This window comes from Emydura macquarii, unplaced genomic scaffold, assembly GCF_026122565.2.
Source record: "Emydura macquarii macquarii isolate MOO-44397 ecotype Brisbane River unplaced genomic scaffold, CSIRO-AGI_Emac_v2 contig_1790, whole genome shotgun sequence".
In the NCBI taxonomy this organism is placed as follows: Eukaryota; Metazoa; Chordata; order Testudines; family Chelidae; genus Emydura; species Emydura macquarii.
The window spans coordinates 17235183-17250666 of NW_027131927.1; the positions used below are offsets into that span (position 1 = coordinate 17235183).

At 39.1% G+C, this 15484-nt stretch overlaps 1 protein-coding gene and 1 long non-coding RNA gene across 5 annotated transcripts in view; one reads left to right on the forward strand and one right to left on the reverse strand.

The window, feature by feature from the left end:
* The window catches only part of ANKRD17 (ankyrin repeat domain 17), a 148465-nt gene that overhangs the window by 130011 nt on the left and 2970 nt on the right, over window positions 1–15484 (forward strand). For 3 of the 4 annotated variants that reach the window (XM_067557003.1, XM_067557006.1, XM_067557005.1), the window contains 7 exons: window positions 515–670; window positions 934–1083; window positions 1623–3271; window positions 6430–6627; window positions 7767–8015; window positions 13380–13555; window positions 13905–14069. In XM_067557003.1, coding sequence (XP_067413104.1) covers window positions 515–670; window positions 934–1083; window positions 1623–3271; window positions 6430–6627; window positions 7767–8015; window positions 13380–13555; window positions 13905–14069 — 2743 coding nt within the window. The remainder of the gene's footprint in view (window positions 1–514; window positions 671–933; window positions 1084–1622; window positions 3272–6429; window positions 6628–7766; window positions 8016–13379; window positions 13556–13904; window positions 14070–15484) is intronic. The other variant, XM_067557004.1, reaches the window with a different exon arrangement.
* The window catches only part of LOC137158961 (uncharacterized), a 58771-nt gene that overhangs the window by 33960 nt on the left and 9327 nt on the right, over window positions 1–15484 (reverse strand). The window lies entirely within an intron of this gene.

A 15484-nucleotide genomic window follows, 5' to 3' on the forward strand; every position in this document is an offset into this window, starting at 1 on the left:
TGGTACTTAATCCAGTGGATATTACATTGATGGTTTTAAAGTTTTAAATGAAACTTTGAATATTATGTTTCTCGATACATTCCAAAATGCCACTACACAAATTCATATTGGTTGGTTAATTCTAGTCTTGTCAGACACACACGAGGAAAAGAATTCCACACACCTTGTTTTATCTGTATATACTGCTTCAATATTCTAGGCAGTCTAATGCTGTGAACCTGTTTCTAGCTTTCAGCAGATGGGAAAAATACCAGAATGAATTAGTTACTAGTTAGTTGCTAAAGTACTGTTTAGATACTTCTCTTCATATATGTGTGTGCGCATATATATTTAATAAATGATCAATTGTGCTTAGTGTACTTACATGTCTGGGCAGAAATGTGCTAACTCTGGCAAGTTGTGATTTTCTAATGCTCGAGCTCTCAAAATACTTAGTGCCCAAAGGCTAAAGTAAAATGGCCATATGGCATCTCTAAACTCAGTGTATCAACAAGCAACTAATTTTTTTTTAAAGGTTATCCGAGGTTATTGGTGAAGTAACCAGCAACTCCTTATCCACTTGCACAAAATCTGGGCCTTCTCCCCTTTCTTCTCCAAATGGAAAACTAACCATAGCTAGCCCTAAACGTGGTCAGAAGAGGGAAGAAGGATGGAAGGAGGTTGTAAGAAGGTATGTGTGTATACAAAGTTAGACATGCAAGTAGTTTTATCCCTTTTATGTATCTCTTTTGACAAGAACATCTTTATTTCAATGTTGCCCATCTTGCAGTTAAAATGAATGTTTTAGTTTTGAGAGTAGAAGTGATAAATTTATTATCTTAAACACCAACTCAGGATCTCTCTTTCAAACTTCATAGCTTCCTGATAATCCTCAGTTTATTTCAAATAATTGAAACTTTTCCAGCTGACTTGCTACTTTTTTCTTCTGTATAGATCAAAGAAGGTTTCTGTCCCATCAACTGTAATTTCCAGAGTTATTGGAAGAGGGGGATGTAACATCAATGCTATCCGGGAGTTCACTGGAGCGCATATAGACATTGACAAACAGAAAGACAAGACCGGGGACAGAATAATAACAATTAGGTAAATAAATCTGTTTGGTGTTGTTTACTACATTTTAAAAGAATAATTTCTATAAAGTGAATGGAGAGAATAAATTTTAAAAGAGTAGTCTTTGGTTTAGTAGACCACGTTTTTTTTTTTTTTTGGACAGGATTTCTAAGTGAGCAGTAATTTAAAAACATCATTTTAGAAGCATAATTGATTACTACTGTTCTGTTTATGCTATTGGACCAAAAGAACGTTTTCATGCAGAATAGGGAAAAATGGTTCTGTTCTATAGTTGTGGGCAGTAAGTAAGGAGAGAGAAATTATTCTTTGAGGATTATGCAATGCTTTTGTTGCTTTGGACACTGGTATTTCAGCCTCTGATTCGTTACACATGAAGCTAACCATCTAGTTCCCTTTAATATAAAATATCTTACTGTGAATTTTTTATCTAGTGTAGAGTGATAGAACATAGCCTTAAAGCATACATTTGGGCTACATAGTGTAAAAGTTTAGGGTAAAATTTAGATCAGAATAACTATACTTCCTCCCCTTCCTTTTACTCTCTCTTACAGGGGTGGCACAGAATCAACAAGACAAGCAACACAGTTGATCAATGCTCTTATTAAGGATCCAGATAAGGAAATTGATGAACTTATTCCAAAGAATCGTTTGAAAAGTTCTGCAGCAAATTCCAAAATAGGGTCGTCAACACCTGCTGCTACTACAGCTGTTAACAATTCACTAATGGGGATCAAAGTGACCACTGTAGCTGTTTCATCATCTCAAATGGCCACAGCACTCACTATGCCAGCAATTTCTTCAGCACCCACACACAAAACTGTCAAGAACCCAGTGAATAATGTACGGCCTGGTTTTCCAGTCTCTCTTCCATTAGCATATCCTCCTCCACAATTTGCACATGCTTTACTTGCTGCTCAGACTTTCCAACAAATCCGTCCACCTCGGTTGCCCATGACCCACTTTGGAGGTACTTTTCCACCAACTCAGTCTACCTGGGGTCCTTTTCCTGTTAGGCCTTTGAGTCCTGCAAGAGCTACTAACTCACCTAAACCTCACATGGTGCCTCGCCATAACAGTCAGAACAACAGTGGTTCTCAGGTGAATTCAACAGGTTCTTTGACTACTAGTCCGACGGTTACAACAAGTTCAACAGCCTCTACTGTGCCTGTTTCATCTACAAATGGTAGTCCCAGTTCACCTTCAGTTAGAAGGCAGCTTTTTGTCACGGTTGTGAAAACCTCTAATGCTACCACAACCACAATCACAACCACAGCGAGTAATAACAGCACAACACCTACAAATGCCACATATCCCATCCCTGCTGCCAAAGAACACTACCCTGTCTCATCCCCATCGTCCCCTTCACCACCAGCTCAGCCAGTAGCGGTTTCTAGAAGCAGTCCTTCAGATTGTGTAACAACCTCTCCAAACAAAGGGGCGTCTTCCTCTGACCAGGAAGCAGCTAGTCCACCAGTAGTGGAAACAAGTAATTCAGCCAGCAGTAGGCAGCTCAGTGCTAGTTCTGCTGGGAGTTCCTCAGTGCACCCAGCTCACCAGCAGCCTCCAGGATCTCTTTCTCAAGAAGCAAGACCTTCTCTACAGCAACCTCAGGTTCCTCTACCAGAGCCTAGAATGGTTGTGCCTCCAAACTTAGCAGCAGCAAATTCATCTGCCCCAGTGATAGGTTTGACAAATGCCCCCATGACCTATCCCTTGCCTCAGACATCAATGGGATCTACTCAACCTCCAGCTAAAATGGAAACCCCTGCTATCAAACCACCTGCCCATGGAACAAATACTGCTCACAAGACTCCAGCTCCTGTGCAGAATTGTTCTGTTGCAGTCCTCAATGTAAATCACATTAAAAGGCCCCACAGTGTTCCTTCTTCAGTGCAGCTTCCTTCTAGCTTAAATACACAGAGTGCTTCTCAAAATTCAGCTCATCCAGCAAACAAATGTATTGGTTCTAACTTCAATGCTACTTTGCCATTTGGGCCCTTCAGCACATTGTTTGAGAACAGTTCCACTTCTGCTCATGCTTTCTGGGGAGGATCTGTAGTTTCATCTCAGACAGCACCAGAGTCCATTCTGTCAGGAAAGTCTTCGTTTTTGCCAAACTCAGAATCCTTGCATCAGTCTGATACTTCCAAAGCCCCAGGTTTTAGGCCACCGTTACAAAGGCCAGCTCCAAGTCCCTCAGGTAAGTGTGTGTTTGTGAGTGTGGTGTGCCCTCAGTTATATATTAACTAGCAACTGAATGCTTTCACTTTGGAACACTTAATATTTTCTGCCTGTTCTTTTAAGGCTCTTTGCACTAAATGAGCTGTGTATTCCATAATTCACCCTTGTACTGGAACTGTGCTTTAAAGATTTCATTTTTAACCCAAACTATATTTCTAGCCCTTACAAGGATTCTTTCTGAATGTAAACTAATGCATTGCTGTTTTAGTAAGTGTGAATGCAACTTGACACACCAGCTCTGAGAGATGTGAACTGCCCCATTCATCTCATTTGATGCCAGGGCTTTTGCATATTTCCAAAATCCCATGTCATTCGATATTTTTGTCACCAAACTTTTTTTGTCTCCCTATTTGGACTGGCTGGAGTTGCCGCTTATTCACCAACTTTCCTAACAGCAAGTTAATTGGATTACAGGGCATGTGGTCCCTGCATTGTTCCATGGAGCCAAGTAGCAGAGTTCAGGGAGCCAGAGTTGGAGTCTAACTTGCGGCTAGGGACTGGGGAGAAATGTAGTGTGGCCCATCCATACTATGTGGAGAATAGGAAAACTGCTGGCACCTGGGGAACCAAGGTGATACAAACTCCTCTTGCTGGCACACAGGGAAGTGGGGAAAGGCGGTTCTGAGCCAGGTCTCTTGAACAGTGTTGCAGTAGATGAAGCTCCAGGGAACAGGCTTTCTGGAGAGCACAACAAAAAACTGCTCCTCCTTTCTTGCCACTTCTCTGTTTGGGGTCAGTGACTTTTATAGCCTTCTTCCAAAACACATGATCCTACACCAGGCTGTGATGCATATTGGTGTCTGTGAGGTCTGCTGACAACTGGTCCATGAGCTATAATAAGCTAATATTGCAGCAGTATTTGAGAGTGCTTAGGATTTGGTCCAGTCATGCTACAGAGTACACAAAGGCTCTGATTATAAATAGCACTGAACAGTGCATACATTGTAATGTATTAATTGCAGGTTGGAGGAGAGCTTAAAAAGAAATGTCCCAGCACTTACGTCAGTGGACAAAACTGTCAGGTGTGGATTTTAGGAAAGCCAATACATTAGTGTGGGCCTGCATACATAAGTCTACTCTGAATGTAATATAAACTTATGTTATTTATACTTCGTGAGATGTTGACTACCTTTCTGGACTTTGGGGATTATTTTAGTAACCTTTCCCCCTCAGTTGAATACAGTAGGTTTGGGGTGGTTTCTGCTTAATCTCTGCTGGCAAAGTTTGAAAAAAAATTACAAAAAGCATATACAAAAGATAGGCAAAGGAATTCCTGCCAGGAAGATTCAGGGGCAAACACTTCTGAGAAGCCCAGCTCCTGGAAAATGTATGCTGGGATTTCTCCCAGAGTGCTGATCTTTCACCCTGCTTGGGTGCTTATGCTGAGGAATTGTCCCGAGAGAGAGTTTCACCTACTGTATTTCTAACCCAGCCTCCTCGCTGCTCTCAAGGGAGGGAAAGTGTCTGCTGCTTTGCTCTAATGGTTGCCTCCAATTTTTAGCTTCAGTCTTTGCCTCTTGTGGCCCTGCTTTCCCATGAACAGCTGAGTGAAATTCACATAATTTAAGCCACTTTAACTGCTGCCCAGAACAGTGACACTGACAAAGCAGTGTCAGTTTCAAACTACTCCTTGGAAAAAGTATCAGTATAAGCAGCAGCTGCTGCAAGTTTGTGTCTTCAGAGTCAAGAAGACAGTATTGCATTAGTTCACAGGAAAGTAATCTTCACAACCACAAGGGATAAAAACTTTTAAAATGAAGTCTTAAATCTTCATAAGTTTATGGTTAGTGCAGGCACATGCTTGCTGTCTCTCTGGACAGTTTCCTACCCATCTCTGACAGGTCCTGACCACTCTTTTTGTCTGACCTACATTAATATCTACACAAGGACAGGGAAAATAAGCTTTAGTAACCTTAGACTCTGAAATGGAATGAAGATACATATTGGGGAAGAGTCAAGAGTCCTTAACTATTTGAAGTCTAATAAATATAGTAACTTTCTTAGATTTTATTCTTCCCTTTCTTCATCCAGCAAAACTTGGAAAACCTTCCCAATGTGCTAAAGTTCCTTTAAATGTATTATTTGGGAAGTTTTTTCAGCTTGAATAATTGACTGTTACCCATTGTATTACAGGAGCCATGTCTCCGTAATTTGATTACGTGGATTCATGTTGATCACAGAACAGATATTAAATATTTCCTTAATAAATAAAGAAAAGGGGAGTGGAGAAATACTTCATGAATTTTAAACACAATCACAACTTTACCATGCCCTTGCCAGATGGAGTCTGCATTACATATTATAAAATCACCTTTCTAATCCCAAACAAAATAAATTATAAAATCAAGGAAAATGCCAGATTGTTATGATGGTTGCCAGTTACAGGATTATTTACACGCAAGTTATTGCATTAATTTAAACTCAAGATCTACACGTTATTTACACAAGTCTAGCAAATATAACTTCTGTTTTTAAATATAAAATATAATTCTGTTTAAGACTTTCAGAACAAAAACTATGGAAGATTTTCAAACTGGCAGTCTTTCAAAAATCAAACAACCCTCTCCCCACGTTTACTGGCTAACTCCCTTTCAGGTCTTTTGTTTCACATTTTCTTTTCAACTGGTATTTTCCAATCATTTTTCTTCCCCTAAAAATTTTTCACACATTATTATTTTACTTTCAATTTTCTTCTTCAAAAATTTTCTCTTTGTGAGAGAGCAAGCGAGATAAGGGGGGGAGAAATATAGTCATTTTACTTTTCTTTCTTATTTATTCCAGCTTTATTACTCATGCATATTTATTCTCATTCACTTATTTATTTTAGAGAGAGTTGTTTTAAACCTTTCAGAATTGCTTAATTCCACACTCCTAGACATGCACACCATTCCCACGTTTTTTATTATTCATTTTTTTTCTCTCCTATTTGTAGTTTTGTGAATGGAGACAACAGCTAAAAAAACTTGGTTAACTAACTGATATGTCAAATAATTGAGATGGGGGAAGAAATTAATTTGATGCATATGTTTTCCCATTGTTCTCCTCTACTACTTACACAGATGTTAATTAGAGCTCTCTTTCAGTGGAGAATTAACCCTCTGCCAATTTCTTTCATAGGTATTGTTGGTATGGATTCACCATATGCTTCTATAACACCTTCTTCTACACATTTGGGTAACTTTGCCTCCAACCTTTCGGGTGGTCAGATATATGCACCTGGGCCACCCCTTGGTGGAGCACCTGCAGCTGCTAATTTTAACAGACAACATTTTTCCCCACTTAGTTTATTGCCTCCATGTTCATCGGCATCAAATGGTGAGTTATACTCAATATGAAACTACTGAGAAATTATTGTAAAGGCAAAATATTCTGTCAAATTATGCCTTTCGTATGTAGCTTCCTAATAAAAAAACTGGTATTTTTGGCTAAGCTTTTTTCCTAGGGTTTTTTGTTTCATTATTTTTAAAGTCCATATCTATTTGAAGGTGGATTTTGAAACTATATTTTACAGAATGGATTGTCCTGGAAGAAATCTGTTAAATGAAAGGTTTGATCTCAACAGATGCATCAACCACTCAGTAATCCTCTGTGGGGTTCCTTTTAGTTTTTAGGATATTTTCAAGTATGTTTCTAGCCCTTTTGGTTGAGAAAATACTCTTCCAAAAGTGAACTAATTATAACTGATGTAGTAATGTCTTCATGAATGCTACCAACAAATAGTGCTGCCTTTATGGTGAATGTTTTTAGAACCCTTTAAAAATGACCGCAAAAAATATTTGGAGAGAGACTACTGTATTCTGTAAGTTTTGATATCTTTTGATATCTTTATCTAAAATTGTAAAAGTTTTCAGTTTTTGCCATAACACAGCCATGATGTGTTACGACAGAAAACAAATTTTAAATTGTTTGTTTAAATATAACTGATTCAATTATATTTAAGGAAAAATGTTAAAGGTTAAGCCACTGGTAATATTAAAATTTAAAGTCCTCTTATTAGGACTTTTGCAGGCTACATAAGACGCAGACATTTTGAGAAGAACACATCAATTTATTTCAGATATGCTTCTGAATCTAACCCTTTCTCATTGCCAATCTTTATTGATACTGCCTAAAATGAACTTTTTATCAGTATCTTTGTGATCAATTGTATAGAGTCTGGGGTAGTAAACAACTTACAATAATTGTTTCACATAAGCCACCAGTCAACAGGTGATTAAAGGCTTGAGCTATATTTTGAACCAGTGATCTTCAGATTATCCTAATATGCCTGCTATATAGATGTGGCAGTGCTAATCTCCTGAATTATCTACTTCCAAATGCTTGTTTTTACAGGTTAATGTTAGTATATGTGAACAGAACTATGTGAGTGGAAATTTGTTTTATTTCAAATTAGGTCTAGCAAAGATACTAAATATACATACATACTTCTGTAATATTTTAATTATTTTCTGTAGAATCTCCTGCTCAATCAGTGTCATCTGGAGTTAGAGCACCCTCTCCTACCCCTTCAGCAGTGTCCTTGGGGTCAGAAAAGCCCAGCAACGTGTCTCAGGACAGAAAGGTTCCTGTTCCAATTGGGACTGAACGTTCTGCACGTATTAGACAAACTGGAACTTCTACTCCATCCGTTATGGGGAGCAATTTAGCCACTCCAGTGGGGCATAGTGGCATCTGGTCCTTTGAAGGGATAGGTGGCAATCAAGGTATGAAGTACTATCTAACAGGTTCCTTATGCATGCAATTTTCTATAGTCATATTGCTTTTCTTAATAACCTTGCTTTGGAATTGAAAGGCATTGTATAAATTCCCTCAGAATTTAAATTTGCTCATTACAAATTCATTTCCAATTCTCAGATCAGGGTCTTCTGTTTGCTCTGTCCAGTTTAAAGTTGTGTCCTAAAAGATAGCAGAGAAAAGCAGGTTGTAAAGCTTTGCTATTTGTGATGTCTGTTGTTGCTATTATAGTTGCACAAATCCATAAATAACAAAGCAGGTAGGTACTACTCTGCCCGGGATGAACTAGATAATCTATCTATTTTTTATGATTACTCCTGCAACCAACCTAGGGGAGCAGTATGGACTTTGAATTGACTTTCACCCAAAACTCACTGTTGTTGAGAAAGATTATTGCAATACAGGACATTGAGTGAGGAAGTGCATGGGATAGTCATCTTTTGAGGAGGAAGGGGAGAGGACTCCTCTGAAGACAGTTATAGCCTTTTTTCAGTTTTGCTTTTTTTATAGAATTTGCTGTTTTGTATATTAGGAACTGTGAAACTTTCTGGTCAGATTCGTAGAGTTTCAGGCCAGACAGGACCATCAGATCATCTAGTCTGACCTGGATATCACAAGCCATTACACTGAACTCAGTTACCTCTATATTGAGTCGAATAACGTGTTTGGCTAAAGCATATATTCTTCTAATAGTGCCCTATGGGTGCTCCACTATAGGTGTGTCTGCATCCCTGCGCTGATCGGAGAACTTTGGTAGCAATCCATCCCACCTGCACTTGCACTGCTCCCCGCCTGCCACAAGAATAGTCAGCGTGCACAGGCACTCCCTCCTCAGTTCCTTCTCAACCACCCCTGGCTAAAGACAGAGCTAGAGCTGTCTGTTTGTAGTTTGTTAGCTCTCTTAGAATTGCTAATTTCTGAACTCCCCAAGCTGGCAAGGGAGGAACCAGAGGTTGAAGTTGAGGAGGAAGTCACTCCTCCAGCCCACTTCTTGTCATCGTCATCAGACAAGTCTGTGGTGCTCCCTTCGCAATGTCTGGTGGATGACTTTAAACTGTTCCAGGATTTAGCACAGAGGGTGGCAGAGGCACTCCAAATACCTTTACAAGAGATGTCTGAATTGCACCACAAGCTGCTGGGCATTTTACATTCCTCCATCTCCTCCAAAGTGATCCTCCCTAGTAATGAGGCTCAACTGGATCCCCGCCAAGGTGATATGGCAGACCCCCATCAGTCCCATCAACTTGTAAGAGGGCAGACAAGAAATATTATGTGCCAGCAAAGGACATAGAATTCCTTTTCTCACACCTGCCCACCAATTCAATCGTTGTTGACGCAGTTAAGTCTAAAGTCCGCCAACATCAGTCTAAGTCCACTCTTTGTAACCAGGACTGGAAGCATCTGGACCTTGTTTGGCAGAAAGGCCTACTTCTTGGCTACCCTCCTATACAGAGTTGCAAACTATCAAGCCTTGTGGGCTAAGTATGACTATTCACACTATGTGGAACTTAGTTCTTTTATTAAACAGCTCCCCAGTTCTCCCAAGGACCAACTGAAAGCCTTGGTTAATGAGGGCCAGTTGGTGGCGAAAATGTCTCTCCAGTCTGCACTTGATGCAGCGGACAAAGCAGCATGTTCTGTTTTTATTGTCATTCTGATGAGACTGGCTTCGTGGCTTCATCTCTCCAGCTACCCCAGGGAGGTCCAAATGACAGTAGAGGACCATCCCTTTGAAAGGGACAAAATTATTTGCTGAAAAGATTGATGCCTCTTTCCACACGTTAAAAGATTTGAGGGCCACTCTTCAATCCCTCGGGATCTATATACCTGGGTATAAAAGAAAGTACAGCCCTCAGCCACCATTCAAGTCTCGCTCACAGTACTCATCCCAAGAACCATCTCAATATTCACAGACATCATATGAACCCCAGAAAAAGAAACCCAGGTTCCCCAGATAGGGGATAGATGAAAGATAGGTCAAAAGGTACAGCGATTTCAGCTCAGATACTCTAAGTGGGTTTCAGGCTGAATTAAACTTATGTTACGCAATTGGTAAAAGACCTCCATCTTCAATACGCACGCATTCTACGCAGTCTCCTCATCCATCACCTTCTACAAGGCTCTCTCTATATCAGAAATCTGCAGATCAACTACCTGGGCACCTGCACACATCTTCGCAGAACTCTATGCCATCCTGCAGGATTTGGCTGCAGACACCAAATTCAGTGCACTCTACTACTATCTGTATCAGACTCAACTCTGAAGTCCCAGCCCGCACTGGTGGGCACTACTCGGGAGTCACCTATGGTTGAGCACCCATAGGGACACTACTCGAAGAAGTTACTCATCTTGTGCAGTAATGTTGGTTCTTCAAGATGTGTCGTCCCCCCCGGTCCTCTCTCCCTCCCCCCGGTTGCTCCACAACACACACCCCCTCTCCTTTACTTCGGAGATCTAGTAGTTCCCTCTGTGGTAGAAAAGGAACTGACGAGGGAATGCCTGCGCATGCTGGCTAGCCTCATGGCAGGCAGAGAGCAGCGCATGCATGGGCAGGATTGACTGTCTTAAAAGTTCTCTGATCAGCAGTGCAGGGATGCAGACACACCTACAGCAGAGCACCTATAGGGATACTCATCTCGAAGAACCATCATTACTACACAAGTGAGTAACTACTACTTCTGTTGGTGGTTAGTTCCAGTGATTAATCACCCCCACTGTTAAAAAATTGTGCCTAATTTCTTATTTTAATTTGTCTGGTATCAGCTTCCTGCCATTGATTCTTGTTATATGTTTCACTGTTAAAGAGCCCTTTAGTACCTAGTATATTTTCTCCCTGTGAAAGTATGCAGACTCTGTAATCAAGTCATTTCTCACTAGATGTGCTAAACAGATAGAGCTCCTTAAGCCTCCCACTAGAAAGTGTTTTCTCCAGCCTCCAAATCATTTTTAAAGCTCTTTTCTATACTCTGTCCAATGTTTCCACATGTTAAAATGTGTGCACCAGAACTGTACACAGTATTCCACTATCTGTCTCAGCGGTGCCATATATAGAGATAAAATCATCTCCCTATTCCTATACACTACTCCCGTTTATACCTCTGAGAATCACATTAGCCCTTTTTGCCACAATGTCGCACTGGAAGCTTATGTTGAGTAGCTTGTCCACTATGAACCTTATTATCGTTTTCAGTTACTGCTTTCATGATACAGTCCCCAGTTCTGTAGGTAGTTCCTTCATTCCTTGTTTCTAGATGTATACTTTTACATTTGGCTGCTTTAAAATGCATTTTGTTTGAATGGGCCCAGTTTATCAAGCGATCCAGATCTCCCATACTATTGCCCTGTCCTCCTCATTACTTACTACTCTGCCAATCTTTGTGTCATCCACAAATTTTATCAGCAGTGATTTTTATATTTACTTTCTGATCATTAGTGAAAATGTTGAATAGTGTTGGTCCTAGTGCTAATCCCTGTGGACCTTCAGTGATGATCCCCACTAAAGTCTTTTTGAGATCAGTCATTTATCCCGTTGTTAATCCATTTAACGTGCTCTATTGGTATTGTATAGTACTAATTTTATAATCAAATTGTCGTGCAGTATTAAGTCAAACATCATCTTACAAAAGACAAAGTATTTATATCCATGCAGTGACCTTTATCAGTCAAACAGCTTGTCTCCTCAAAGAATGTAATCAGGTTTGCTAAGATCTATTTTCTATAAATCTGTGGTATTTATGGTATTAATTGTATTTCTGACCTTTAATTCTTTATCAAATGACTCCCATTTCAGCTTTTTCCAATATTTTGCCCAGTACTGATTAGCCAGCTCATAGTTACCCAGTCACCCACTTGCCCTTTTTGAATATTAGCACAGTCCAGTCTTCTAAAATTTCCCCTATATTCCAAGATTTATTAAAAATTAGCATCAGCAGGCCAGAGTTCTCCTCAGCCAACTCTTTTCAGACTCTTGATTTCATTATCTGCATCTGCTGATTTAAATAAGATTTCCCTAGTAGATGTCTACCACCCTCCTTCGTTATTGACTGCCAGTATTTACACATTCTTATGTAGTATGAGTACATTTCTGGTTTGTAACAAATATTTATTGAACACTTGTGCTTTTTCTGTATCATTAAAAATGTTTAAATCTTCATCTAGCGTTGGGCCCTATACCATTGTTAAGATTTCTTTTGTTCCTAATACTTTAAAAACTCCTTGTTTTTCCTTAGCCTCACCAGCCATGGATATTTCCTTGATGTCCTTAGCATCCATTATCTATTTTCTGCCCTTCATAACTTTTATCCCCTTTTTTTCCCATTTGTTAATACATTGCTTTTTAATTTCTAATCGATGCATTCACCTTGCAACTGAACAAGGATGGGCTTTTAGCTATAGTTGTCCTTTTTACTTGATTGTGGAATCATGACTTTTTAGCAGTCTGATAAACTCTTCTTTAAGACCTGCCAATTTTTATAAACCTTTTTCTAAGTTTTTCTTCCCAATCAATTTTGCTTATAATTTTTCTCAGCTTTAGGAAATTAGCCTTTTTGAAACAGCATATGTGTGTGTTACTCATTGAGTATCCTCTGTTTGCCCATATTGAATGTAATTAGGTCCTGATTACTGGTCCCAAAGTAACAGCCAACTTCCAAGTGGCCTCTTCTTGATGAAGCTATCTTTTTTGACAAGCACCCTATTGTAGTATAAGACAGTCAAAGCTGAGGTTATGAGAAACCATGCAGCCCTTAATACCACAGTACAAGACCCATAAGGGGCAAATTTCAGTAGCCGTAACTTGAAGGAGAAATTATTGTGGAAGCTATTTCTTGACCATAAGTAATTTTTCAACATTCTTCTCCATTAAGTGGGATTTTTTTTTTTGTTATTGTCCACACAGATTCCATTCTTGGAGTGCATGCACATTAAAAGTATAGCAAAAACAAGAAGAGATCTGTGGCACTTTAAAGACTAACAAATTTAATATTTGCAGACATAAGCTTTCGAGAGACTTCAGCTCTCTTCTTCAGATGCAGTAATACAGAAAATGGGTAACACAGTTGAAGTCTCTTGGAAGCTTATGTCTGCAAATATTAAATTTGTTAGTCTTTAAAGTGCCACAGATCTCTTGTTTTTGCTGTATACAGACTAACACTGCTACTCCTCTGGAACTAAAAGTATAGTGTGAGTGGACAATATATCTTGACCCACCAGTTACTGTAGAGCAAGTGACTGTTGTCGCGGAAATGCTTTAATGCAGAGGACTTTAGTCTATTAGCTTCCCACTTGTTTATTAATATCTGTGTAATCATTGATTGTGCCTATTTCTTTGCTAGATAAAGTAGATTGGTGTCACAGTGGAATGGGAAGTCATATGATCCACAGGCCAATGTCTGATCCAGGAGTGTTTTCACATCAAGCGATGGAGCGAGACAGTACAGGAATTGTAACTCCTTCCGGTACATACCATCAGCATGTTCCTGCAGGATATATGGATTTTCCTAAAGTCGGGGTAACAATCCTAATGTTTTTGGCATCCACTTTAGTATTGGAACTTCAATATTTCTATGTTGTTTCTTAAGACAAGTAGACATTTTATAGTTCTGTCCAGTCAAATAGTTTGAGCTTTGTATGTTAGAGTGTTATTGATCTTTATTTTTCTCTGGAGTAGTTGCAACATACTACTAATCTTATGCTAAAAGTAAATGGATAGCAGATAGGAAAAATGTTTAAAACCTTACTCTTTTAAACAATACATATGTAGGGAATTTCTAAAAATGTAAAGCAGTCATTTTATTGCTACTTGAAGTGTGTGTATATTTATATATAAATGTTGATTCTTAACTTTCCCCCCACCGAAGGGTATGCCTTTCTCTGTGTATGGGAATGCAATGATTCCTCCAGTTGCACCCATCACAGATGGTACTGGAGGTCCTATATTTAATGGACCTCATGCTGCTGACCCATCTTGGAACTCACTGATAAAGATGGTTTCAAATTCCACAGAAAACAACGGCCCTCAAACGGTAATATTATGTTTTATTCCTGACTTATCTTCAACATAGTCAAATACAAAAATAAATTATTCCCCAGGTGGATAAAGCAAAACATAAAAACTTGTGTATTTCCAGTCTAATTTAAATCTGATTTACCTTTACTAATTATAGCTGAAGCACCTCATGCAATACATTTAACTAGTGTAAAATAAATTCCACTTACTTTTAAAACTAAGCAAACCTTGATTGATGGCTTGTCTACATGGGAAAGTTATTCCAGAATAAAGTAGGGTATGAATTTAAGCATAATAACTATATCAGAATACCAGGAAGCTATTGCAGAATACCTATTAGTTAATTTCCCCATGTAGACAAGCCCTTATAATAACTGTTTCAAGTGTTACACATTTAACAAAAGAGATAATGTTTAATTATGGTGCTTAGCTACTACAGAAGTACTGTAAGTGAGATAGATGTGATAGAACTTTGTGGGAAGTGTAATTTATTCACCGCTGCATATAAATTATGCCTCTCTTAATGAAAGGTGGAGACACTGTTGCAGCACTAGACCTGGAGCATTATGCTTTTGAGGCTATTGCCTTCACTTGTGCTGAGTGTACCTAGGAGAGAGGTGGCCTTTCCATCATCTGTTTAACCATTGCCCTAGCCCCATCATCACTCTTTTCAGGGATACCCCTTTTGGGATTTCTAGCACTGCTAGAAACACAAGTGGCCTCATTTTTCTGCTGAGTTATGGAAGTTCACTGCATGAGAGCAGTTGAGGGGAAGAGATTCCTTATATATTTTTTCTCCTCCTCCAGCCAAATCCAACCATACTGGAGCAGCCATAATCTGGATTTAACCTAACCATATAAAACATGCTTGTTTATATATTAAACTCTGTTAACATATTTACTTTGTTACATGTAGTATTTGTAAGGTTTCTCCAGCAGTGGAACGTGGCATTAGGTATTGAAAAAAACAATTTGTAATAAAAATAAAAATTTTAGTTCACTGAACTTTTCAAAAGGTGAAGGGAAATGGCTTGTAATTCCCCATGCCATGATGCTTGCATGCAGTAGCCTTACTGATTTCAGTTGGCACATGAACCTACATTTGCAGATCCAGTTGCACGTTTGGGGCCTTAGTTATTATTCCCCTTGATCCTGGGAGCTGGGAATTCCTGATATACTGTTAATATAAATGTTACAATATAGTATATTGTTAGGGTGGAGTGACACATTGCAACTCTGTGGCATGACAGTTGAATTTTTTTATTGAAAGCAGTTGAAAAATTGCTGGGGGGAAAAATGTCTATATAGTACTGAAAGGAATGTGTAGGCAGGATATGTGACCAACGGGAGAAGCACAGGCAGGAAGGTGAAAGTGATGAAAATCATCTCTGCACATCTGAGCTTTTAAGAGTTACTTTCTTAAAGGTATTT